The sequence below is a fragment of the Orycteropus afer genome, unplaced genomic scaffold (assembly GCF_000298275.1).
Source record: "Orycteropus afer afer isolate SDZICR_OR568_19922 unplaced genomic scaffold, OryAfe1.0 scaffold00132, whole genome shotgun sequence".
Taxonomy (NCBI): domain Eukaryota; kingdom Metazoa; phylum Chordata; class Mammalia; order Tubulidentata; family Orycteropodidae; genus Orycteropus; species Orycteropus afer.
In genome coordinates this window covers 8,394,325-8,406,318 of record NW_006921719.1, presented here as the reverse complement: position 1 = coordinate 8,406,318, position 11,994 = coordinate 8,394,325, and the positions used below count along the sequence as shown (strand labels likewise).

Here is an 11,994-nt window from a genome sequence, read left to right as displayed (position 1 = left end):
AGGGATATGTTCTAGGTCTGTACCCTGCTCCCTTGTTTCTAGCACTTTATCCTGCTACTTTGTGTGGACTGTGATGGTCTGTTGTCTCAAGGCATCGTGGTGTTGTTGTATTTAGATCTCTGTTAACTGTTTGTGAAGAGCAGCCAAGGGTGATTCAGGTTCTTCTTGGTGGTGTTTTATCGTTGGCTCATTGGTGGAGAAGGAGATAGTGGCTGTTGCTCAGTAACTGAAGTTGCAGGAGGTGTGGGTGTAGTTGTGTCTTATGGGGACTGTTGTTGTCTCCCACTCAATCACACACAAATTACAATTAAATAACCTTCAAAAAACTTGTCAGTCTTGCAGGTCCCGAGTGTCCTTGGGGTTGCTGGAAAGCAGAACGTGTTCTTAAGCCCCAGGAATCTGCGAGAGCGCTGTCTCTTTAAATATCCAAAATAGTCAAGCCGCTTTTTAAATCTTCAAAATGGCGGCACCCTCTGGACTGGCAAAAGTCCACAGCTCAGCCCACCTTTCTCTTCACCTTCTCTGTTTGTTCCCCCAGCCACCACGCACAGTCCTCCGTGCAGTCCCTGGCAAGCAGGGTGATTTTTAGGTTAATTCTTAAGTCCTACCACCCCGGGAATCTGCAAGAGCACTGTCTCTTTAAATTTGCAAAATAGCCACGCCGCTTTTTAAACCTTTAAAACGGCGGCACCCTCCAGACTGGCAAAAGTCCACAGCTCAGCCCACCTTTCTCTTCACCTTGTCCGTTTGTTCCCCAGCCACCGTACACAGTCCTCCGTGCAGTCCCTGGCTAACAGGGTGATTTTTAGGTTAATTCTTAAGTCCTACCACCACTCGGGAATCTGCAAGCTGTCTGTGCCGTCAGGATCGCTCACCACTGCTGGCAGACCGCAGCTCCGTATGTCTCCTTTTGTGGTATTTTCACGCAAATTCTTCTGCTAGTTAGGGTTTAGTCCACTTCTATATTCTTCCCCTCAAGGCTCAGGGGTCCAGGATTATCTTCTGTATCTGTGTTAATTGGTTTCCCTAATCTTTGTTGAAGAGGGTCTGTGCAGTCTTTCTGCCTAGTCTGCCATCTTGCCAGAACTCTGAATCATTTCTTTAGAATAAATCTCTCTCTCTCCATATACTTCATTGGTTTTATACCTTTAGAGAACCCAACCTAAGAACTAAGAAAATTGACAACTCTGAGGCCTGAACTCTTACTCAAAGCTGTGAATTTCCTTATTTCAAATCAGCCTTATAAAAAACAATAGTAGCTTTCAGGCTGGGCTTTTAAATAACTACCCCAGTACATGGCACTGGGTTTGATACAGATGTTCACAGCAGAGTCCATCAAAATTGACTTGACGGCAATGGGTTTTGGTTTGAGGTCTAAAGGATACCACAAGAAATAGCTGCTAGGAGATCAGACTTATAAAGCATACAAACTGGAATTGAAGAAAGTAATCCTGAGCCTCTTCAGGGAATGTGTAGTTCTGAAAAAAGGAATTACAAACTACAAGTATGGGCCCTAATTCCACAAGCCAGAAACTGCCTTCCTGTGCCATCTGGCTTTTCCACTCACACATCTAGCACGAAAGTCTGATGTTCCAAGCCTCATTTCCACCTGTTTAATTTTCAGAATTGACCTTCATATCAATTAGTTTTGATGAACTCAAAGAAGAAAGAAGATGAGCATAAAATAGTTCCCAAGTTTCCACAGCAACACCACCTAACACATGCATACCTTGCTCCCTCTGCCCAAGTCTTTCTTTTACCAGTCAGGGTAAGAGTCCAGCTGCTTACTCACCTCTGATTTCTCTAGCTTGTTTTGAGCTTCAATCTGAGCCACAATTTCATTCATGTTTGTTTCCAGCACCATCCCACCCATCACTACCTCCTGAAGGATATAGTGTACCTGGAGGGGAAGCAAAAATAAGAAGAGTCAGAGCACTCAGTGGTGGTTAGGGTGCAGCCTAGAAGAAAACCTTGTGGCCTTCCTGAAGCAGCAGGGTGGTCAGACATGACACCAGGTCCTGATTCACAAACTCAAGGGAGATCTCAAGGCATTCCTCTATTATCTTGGGCATATCATAACAAGTCTCTTGTATCATCAGTGGTAGAGGTACCTGGTAACATGCATGGTAGTGAGGTGGTGGCTAAGAGCACAGGTTTTGAAGTCAGCCAGATCCTGTCTAGATCCCATCTCCACTATTTGTTAGAACTTCAGCTTTCTTCCAGGATTGTGGTGTGATAATGTGTGTAAAGCATTTAGCCTGGTACCTGGCACATACTGGGTTCTAAATAAGTAACTGGTGCCTTTCATTACTAATATTGTCATTATCAACACTGAACACCATTAAATCAGTCCAGCTATGACAGAGCAAGATCTATCCAAGCAGCTGAAAAGGAACGTCTCCTCCCAGGCCTGCATAAGCCATAGTCTCCAGCCTGCGCTCTGCTGAAGGGAAGCTATCAGAGCAAAACAGAGTCTATTCCTTTGTACCCATTCTCATGCCCTACCTTACAGCTCAGATAAGAACCAGCTCAGATGGTGCAACCACTGTTGGAAAACAGTATGCCATTTCCTCAAAAAGTTTATGATCCAGTAATCCCACTACTAGGTATATATCCTAGAGAAGAGCTGTGACATGAACAGATACATGCACACCCATGTTCCCTGCAGCATTATTTACAATAGCAAAAAGATGGAAACAACCTAAATGCCAATCAGTGGACGAAGGGATAAACTATGGTACATGCATACAATGGAATACTACACAATGTTAAAGAATAATGATATATTATGAAACATCTTATAACAAAGATGAACCAGGAGGATACTATATTGAGTGAAATTAGTCAATCACAAAAGGGCAAATATTGTATGAGACCATTACCATAAAAAGTCAAGAAAAGGTTTACTTACAAAAAGGAACCTTCTTTGAAGGTTACCAAAGGTGGGAAGGGAAGGAAGGATAAATCACTAACCAGAAGGTAGACACACAATAACTTGGGTGAAGAGAAAGGTAATATACAATAAGGGGGAGATTAGTACAAAATGATCAAGGCAAAGTAAGACATTCAGAGGAGCTTAAGAGTTAAAGGAAACAAAGGTAAATACTATTACATACACAATCTAACAATATAGTAATAATAATAACCATCTATGAGCAGATACGTAGACAGACACAAAAGTGGAACAGGAGCTGGAAGGCAAATGGGACTACACCCACAAGTATACACAGGTTTGATAAAGAATATTTCTACATACATATCTGTATGTTCTACAAATATATCCATGAATATAGTAGAGCATACTGGGGGCAAAGTTATGAAAACTTCTTACCAATAACCAAACACCTTGAGAGTCTTAGGGGCTCAGCATCATAGTCTTGAGACATCAAGGTCAACTGGCACAACAGAGACCACAAAGACAATGTTCTACATCCTATTTTGGTGAATAGTGACTGGGGTCTGAAAAGCTTGTAAGAGGCCATTTAAGATGCAAACTATTAATCTCTCCCTGCCCAGAGCAAAGAAGAGTAAAGAAAATGAAAAAAACATGGAAACAATTAGTCCAAAGGGCTAATGGACCATGTGAACCCCAGCCTCCATGACCATGAAACCAGAACTAGATAGTTCCCGGCTACCACTGCCAACCACTTTGAAAGGGATCACAATAGGAAGTCCTGGACAGAGTAGGAAAGAAATGTGGAACAAAACTAAAATCATAAAAAAGACCAGTTTTACTGGTCTGATAGAGACTAGTGAACCCCTGAGACTATGGCCCTTAGATATCCTTCAGGCTTAGAACTGAATTCACCCCCATGGATCAACTTTTAGCCAAACAACAGACAGGCCTATAAGGTGAACAACAAAACCAGGAAGGTACACACTTCTTAAAATAATCAACCAAAGATCAAAAAGGCACCATTTGTCCAGGGATAAAGCTCAAAAGGCAGGAAAGGATAGGAGAGAAGGACAAACAGAAGTATTAAACAGAGGGAGAAGTGGGAAGAGTGCTGTTATGCTGTGGGGATCATAATCAATATCACAAACCAAAATGTCTATGAATTGTTGAACGGAAAACCAATTTTCACCCAAATCACAACAAAAAGATAAAAAGAAAAAAAAAAGAAAGAAAACTATGGAACACAATTCTATCTTGATACATATGGGGTTTACAATGAGTTGGAGTCCACTTAAGGGCAACTTGTTATTTAAAGGACACAATTTATCAAAATTTAACATCTATATACAGTAACGAAACCATCACCATAGGATGACAAACACATCCATCATTCTCCCCTATTCCACAAACAAACAAACAAACAAACAAAACCACAATTAATGTCCATGGAAGGAGTAGTCACAGGAAAAAAATAAATCAGATCAGAGTAATTATTTGTCCAGTAACAAGGCTCCTATCTGGTCACCTGGATTCCACCCAGCTAGCAGTTCTCTAAAAAAGCTGAATCCCAGTGTACTTGACTACTGTGATGGCATAAAGCTTACTCAACTACTGTCCCCACAGGGTAGGAAAGCTGCCATGGAAAGCCTTGAGTGAGTCAAGTCAGAGATACCCATTGTTGTTGTTGTTATTTGCCATCGAGTCAGCCCCGACTCATAGCGACCCCTCCTTGGGTTTCCGAGGCAGTATCACTGCGGAAGTAGGATTGCCCAACCTTCCTTCCGAGATACCGATTAGGTGGTACTTTATATTTCAAATCAAATCATATCAACATGGCCTTCAAGGTGTTTATAGTCAAGTTGGGAAGATAGCAAATACCACCTTCTGTTGGTAACTACATGCCAAACTGGTGCAATAGTCCTGCAAGGTCAGAAGAGGGAGACATTATTGGCTGGAGACCAGAGATGGCTTCACAGAGACAGTGGGAGGAATGAAGCTAGGCTCTGACATCAGAAAAGTATGGAAAAGATTTCAGGCAAAAGGCACTGGAGGAAGCAATTCAGATGGTGCATGGATTGGTCTGAAGAACACTTTGTTCTGGCTGGAATGGCAGATGTACACAAGAGAGGGGCTAAACTTGCAAGCGGCCATCCAGGTGCAACTATGGATCTCTCCTCATCTAGAGCAAAGAAGAATGAAGAAAACCAAAAATTCATGGAAATAATTAGTCCTAGCGACTGGTACACCATCCAATCTGCAGCCTATATGACTATGAGACTAGAAGAACGAGATGGTGCCTGGCTATTACTGTCAACCACTTGGAAGAGGATCTATGTAGGAGATCCTGGATAGACAGGGAGAACAATGTGGAACAAAACTCAAAATCATTTGGAAAATAAAAGGGGGGGGACCAGGTTTGCTGGTCCTATAGAGCCTGGTGGAACCACTGAGACTATGGCCCCTAGCTGCCCTTCAGGTCTGGAATTGAACCCATACCTGTGGCTTCCAACCAAACAAAAGATAGGCATATGAGCTGAGCATTTACCTGAGGTAGATACACTCCTTGGAGAGAACAAGCATGGGAGAAAGAAGGGCTGCTTATGCATGGGGAGACAGCTCAGGGGGCAGGAGTACATGGAGGGATGGACACAGGGAAGAGGTAACTGTTGGGAGGAAGTAGGAGGGGAGATGTTGCATTACAGTAAATTGTGTTTAATGTCATGAGACAAAGTGTATGTGAACTGCTGTACGGAGAGTGTATTTGCTCTGTAAATTTTCACCCAAATCACAATTAAAAAAAAAATAAAAAAGGCAATGTTTTATATACCTTAAAAAAAAAAGAAAGAAAGAAAGCTGACTCTTTGGCCTTTAGGGGTTATATGGAGAAGGTGGTGTAGTAAAAGGCCTAATATACAATATCATGGGAAGCAACGGTTTGTTAATAGAAAAAGTCAGTTAAGAATTTTTTGATTTGAACATTGTACATAAAGTCAGCATTTTCAAATGTTATTCAAAATGTCTTTCAAATGCAAAAAGGAGAAATATATTGAAATGCAAGCTCCATTTTTAAAAAAACTAGAAGATAACCAAAATCCCAGACCCCAAAAACAGATGAGAATTGTCAAAAGCAGGGGGTTCCCTATAAAAAGTTGAACTGGAAAATAAGTTGTGTGATAGGAAATATTTACAACAATGCTGCCCCCAACAAAAAAAAGGAAAAAAAAAAAGCATAGCTACTAAGCCTGCTTATGTACAACCAAACACTTCATTGGATTTAGTTCCTTGGTTTGTAGGCTGAAGATCACGGCTGCATGGGACATCCTAGTTAACGTGTTTAATGCTTCTGCTCTACCTCCTAGCTTGTTGTGTAGTGCCTGGGGTCTTAAAACCTTGCAAGCAGCCATCCAAGGCACAACAATTAGTCTCTATTCACGTGGAGCAACAGAGGAAGAAGGAGAATCAGAGAATCAGGAATAGGAGATGGAATGTATAACTAATTGCCTTCATGAACAACTGTCTCATTTGCTATGAGACCAGAAGGGTGCCCAGCTACCATTACTGAATATTTTTATCAAAGATTCCATAGAAGAATTCTTGATCAAAAGAGGGGAAATGGAAAACAGAATTTCAAATTCTCATGGGCCCCAGACTTACTGGAATCATGGGGGAGGTGGATGAACTCCTGACACTACTGCCCTGGGATAGGCAAACAACAACAACAACAACAACAAACCGAGATTATCCTCTGAAGTCATCTTAAACCCAAACAACAGTTTAGTTTAACCAGCAAAGAAGGTCTGCCTTGAGCACTATGCTCTTTTAAGATCTATCTATATGGGATGAAACTGACAACAGCAACTTGAAAGATCAGTCGAATCCTGATCTTTGAGGGGCTGTGTGAAAGCCCCTCGACCTCGGGCTCCAGCTCTGCCTCTTGCTGCCAGCCCTCTGAAGCTAGAGGCATCTCTTTACTCAGGCAGCTACTGGCTGCTGAGGCTAACAAGCCCAAGGTTGACAAATAAAATGGCATAGTCCCGATGTTACCAAACCACACAGCAGGCTATTCATTCAAGTCCATTGTAAGTCCCAAGGTCAGCAAAGCATGGTAAGCTGCTGAACAACGACACGGCTACATGCAGGCTGCAAGCATGCCATCAGCTAGAGACCATTCCCAAAGCTGTTTCTTATATACAGGAAGCAGACCACATCCCTAAAGAAGCTACTCAGCTGCTTGTGGTAGGTCCCACCATGGAGCTGACTGCCAGTCTCATTATGGGGCATAACTACCACCAGCTGCCCAGCCACTCAACCAGGCCCAGCCAAGCTGACACACAAACATAACCACCACAGGGAGGAATGAGTTTATGTTAAAGAGGGAGAAATGTCTCAGAAAAGGAAGGTGAGAAAGGTTGTACAACTGAAGAATATAATCAATGTCACTAAATTGTACGTGTAAAAACGTTGAACCGGTATATGTTTTGCTGTGTATATATATATTCTCAACAACAACAAAATAAATAAGCTTTAGGAAACGAGGGGGAAAAAAAAAAGTAGGGGGCAGAAGGAAAAGGAGAAAGGATGTTACAGAGAGAGGACACAGGAACTGTAGATTTCAGACAGAACTGCAAAAATATACTTCCTGTAGGTGAAAGGATACACCCTCTAGTACCAAACAAGTTCCTTGTTTTCGGAAGGTAGGCATTTTCTTGGACCTAGAGTTGAACCTAAAGAAAGAACCACATAAACAAGCTGTATTTGCATGAAACAGTTGGTCTCTGTGTGCAGATGGCCTTTGCACTGAGGAAAATCTCACAGATGCCTAGCACCATTGTCTGGGTAGAAGTAAAGGTTAAGTGAGCTCACACAGAACCCTAAATCATGAGAACAACTGCAGCTAGCCAGGAACACAGCCTGGGTGCCTCTCCCAAACAAGCATTCTGTAAATAGCTGGTCCCTAGAAAACTCACCTTTATTTAAAAATGAGTTATAAAAAAAAAATCAGTACAGAATCTATATAAAGATATGACAAAAAAAAAAAAAAAAAAATTAGGACAGAAACAGGAAAACCAAAAGGCAGATTAACATGAGACACTGTAAAGCTGCTGTCATTGGGCACATAAAATTGTAATAAAGTATTTTGCAAAATTAAATAAAATAATAATAATAATGAAATAGTTGTCTCTATGAAGCAAGAGCTCAAAGCAGAAATGCAAGAGCTAATGGGAGAGAAAGGAAGACAACAAGAAGAGATGTATACCAGTAAAACTCAAGATCAAAGAGGAAGGGGGAGAAAAAAACCTGTTACAGAAATCAGAAATGAGGGTGAAACTGGACAGAGCCAAAGGAAGAAGAAAGATTGTTAAAAACACAGTAAGGAACAAAGAGAAGAGAAATTGGGGGGGAGAGGGGGAGCCCAAGTAAAATAAACAGAAACAGAGCATGAAAAGGATTAGAGAGAAAATAAGTTACAGCAAAGGTAAATAAGTCACATTCTTCAAACAAGGGTTTGTAGTGCTGCAAAATTTGCTAATCTGAACCTTTACTTCCTTATACCATTCTTCACGTTGATCCTATTAAGCAGTTCTGAAAAAATCAGAGAACTTTTCCTGAGATTTTGGGGGACTGAATACCCAAGGTGTGCTAATGTTGTTGTTAGGTGCCATTGAGTCATCTCTGACTCATAGCGACCCTATGCACAGCAGAATGAAACACCACCTGGTTCCGTGCCAGCTTCCTTGCGATATTTGAGCCCATCACTGCCGCCACCATGTCAATCCATCTTGTTGAGGGCCTTCCCCTCTTTCGTCGACCCTCCATCTTACCAAGCATGGCATCCTTCTCCAGGGAATGCTCTCTTCTGATAACATGACTGAAGCAGGTGAGATGGAATATGGCCATTCTCGCTTCCAAGAAGCATTCTGGCTGCACTTCCTCCAGGACAGATTTGTTAGTTCTTTTAGCAGTCAGTCCACGGTACTTTCAACATTTTTCACCAGCACAACCCAAAAACATCAATTCTTCTTCGGTCTTCCTTATTCATTGTGCAGGTCTCACATGCATATGAGGCGACTGCAAATATGGCTTGTGTTAGGCACACCTTAGTCCTCAAAGAGACATCTTTGCTCCTCAGCACTTGAAAGAGGTTCTCTGCAGCTGACTTGCCCAGTGCTATACACTGTCTGATGTCCTGACTGATGCTTCCATTGGCGTCGACTGTAGAACCAAGCAATGTGAAGTCTTCGACAACTTCAATCTTTTCTCCACAGTAGTGATGCTGCTTATATCCAGTTGTGAGGATTTTTGTTTTCTTTATATTAAGATGTAATCCATACTGCAGACTGTATTCTTCAATCTTTTTTAAATTTTTTATTTTAAGACTCTGTTTTACATTCAACATTACGTGTACATTTAGTTTCACTCCCCATTTACCATGCCCTACCCTAACCCAGTCTCCTCCCCTCCCTGCCCAGTAACCCTTCCCCGTGCCCCTCAAAGTTATGCACTCCTGTGTGTCCTGCATTTCCTCAGTGTGAATGTTGCCCTTCTGGTGCCCCACAGTCGATTGCTCCAAGGGATGCATTTCCATAGAGTATGTGGGTACGTCACCCTGGGCTGAGTGGTCTGCATGTACATTTTGTTTGCTATTGGGCTGAGAGCCAGCCCCTGGGAGTGAGCTTTATTCCAGGCCCAGAATGTATCCCAGGACCATAGTATTGGGGGACTCACGAGATTCCATCTGACCAGTAATTCTGTTAATTACTGAGTTTTTGGATTTTCTTCCATGTTTTTCCTCCCACTCTATCCAGGATCTCCAGATTTGATCCTTTCCTGAGTGATTGACATTGGTAGCCGGGCACCATCTAGTTCCTCTGGTCTTGAGAACCATGATGTCCTAGGGCTGATTGCTTCCAAATGCCTTTGTTGCTTTGCACTGTTCTTTGCTTCTGACAATAAGAGACCATTAGCTGCATCTTATATGGCTGCTTGATGTATTCTTCAATCTTCATCAGTAAGTGCCTCAAGTCATCCTCACTTTCAGCAAGCAAAGTTGTGTCACCTCCGTATCACAGGTTGTTAATGATTCTTCTTCCAATCCTGATGCCACGTTTTTCTTCATATAGTCTATCTTCTTGGATTATTTGCTCAGTGTATAGACTGAATAAGTATAGTGAAAGGATACAACCCTGACACATGCCCTTCTTGATTTGAAACCATGCAGTGTCCCCTTGTTCTGTTCAAATGACAGCCTCCTGATCTATGTATAGGTTACTCATGAGTACAATTAAATGTTCTGGGATTCCCACTCTTCTCAATGTTATCCACAGTTTGTTATCATCCACACAATCAAATACTTTTGCACAGTCAATAAAACACAAGTAAACATCTTTCTGGTATTCTTTGCTTTGAGCCAAGATCCATCTGACATCAGCAATGTTATCCCTTGTTACACGTACTCTTCTGAATCTAGCCTATACCTCTGGAAGTTCTCTGTCAATAAATTGCTTCAACTGTTTTTTAATTATCTTCAGTAAGATTTTATTTGCATTTGATATTAATGATATTGTCTGATAATTTCCACATTCTGTGGGATCATCTTTCTTTGGAATGGGTACATATATCTTTTCCAGTCAGTTGGCTAGGTAGCTGTCTTCCAAATCTCTTGGCATACATAACCAAGTGAGTGCCTCCAGTGAAGCATCCATTTATTGAAACATCTCAATGGGTATTCTGTCAATTCCTGGAGCCTTGTTTTTCACCAATTCCTTCATTGCAGCTTTGACTTCCTCCTTCAATACCGTTGGTTCTTGATCATATGCCACCTCCTGAAATGGATGAAGATCTACCAGTTCTTTTTGGTACAGTGACTCTGTGTATTCCTTCCATTTTCTTTTGATGCTTCCTGCATCATTCAATATTTTTCCCATAGAATCTTTCAATATTGCACCCCGAGGCTTAAATATTTTCCTCAGTTCTTTCAGCTTGAGAAATGCTGAGCGTGTTCTTCCCTTTCCGTTTTCCAACTTTAGGTCTTTGCACATTTCATTATAGTAATTGGCTTTGTCTACTCGAGCTGCTCTTTGAAATCTTCTGTTCAGCTCTTTTATCTTGTCATTTCTTCCATTTGCTTTAGCTACTCTTTGCTCAAGGGCAAGTTTCAGAGTCTCTTCTGACATCCATTTTGGTCTTTTCTTCTTTTCTTGTCTTTTTAATGACCTCTTGCTTTCTTCATGGATGATGTTCTTGAACCCAAGTCTTGGGTCTACTAAACTCAAGAAAGGCCAGGGACCTCTCTAGATTGGGTTAACCTCCTCCTTCTCAGTGATACCAGTGTGCTTAGGATGTGTTTCCAATGATGCACTTATTTCAGTATACTCTTGTATTTGTTTACTTGTCTGTTTCTTCTCCTTGGTCAAAATTCCTTCAGGGCAGGTGCTATGTCTTATTCATCTCTGAGTCTCCCATGCCTAGCTAGCACTGTGTTTGGCAGACAGCAGTACTTCATAAATGCTGGCTGAATGAACGAATCAAAGAGGCTTGTCTGGAGCAACAGAAAAAGAAGAATCAGAAACAGGAAGAGGAAATGGAATGTATGGCTAACTGCCTCCATGAGCAATGCCCCTTCTGCCATGAGACCAAAAGAACTGGATGGTGCCTGGCTACCATTACTGGACATTTTGATCAAAGATTCTTCCATAGAAGAATCTTTGATCAAAAGAGGGGGCACTCAAGCAAAATTTCAAATTCTCATGAAATCCAGGCTTTCTGAAGCCATGGAGGTGTATGAAACCCCAAAACTAATGTCCTGAGTTAATCTTCAAACCTTAAACCAAATATATGCCCTAAAATCTTCTTAAGAACCAAACAATAGTGTAGCTTAACTAGTAAAGAAAGCCTGCCTTAATAATATTTCTACATATGTATTTGTATGTGCTGGAAGTAAGTCCGAATATAAAATAGAGCTAACAAGGGGCAATTCATAAGGTTTTCCCTGGTCAATTCTTCGAGAAGTGGACGGCCTCTTCCTTCTTCCTAGTCTGTCTCAGTCTATAAGCTGGGCTGTTACCTGTGTACCAGGTACATCTCGCTGGGTTTTAAAC

At 41.6% G+C, this 11,994-nt stretch overlaps 1 protein-coding gene across 1 annotated transcript in view; it reads right to left on the bottom strand.

Annotated features, from left to right (window-relative positions):
* Positions 1-11,994, bottom strand: part of AP3S2 (adaptor related protein complex 3 subunit sigma 2) — a 138,379-nt gene that overhangs the window by 12,707 nt on the left and 113,678 nt on the right. The window contains exon 5 of the mRNA XM_007945167.2: positions 1,793-1,900. Within this exon, the coding sequence (XP_007943358.1) occupies positions 1,793-1,900 (108 nt within the window). The remainder of the gene's footprint in view (positions 1-1,792; positions 1,901-11,994) is intronic.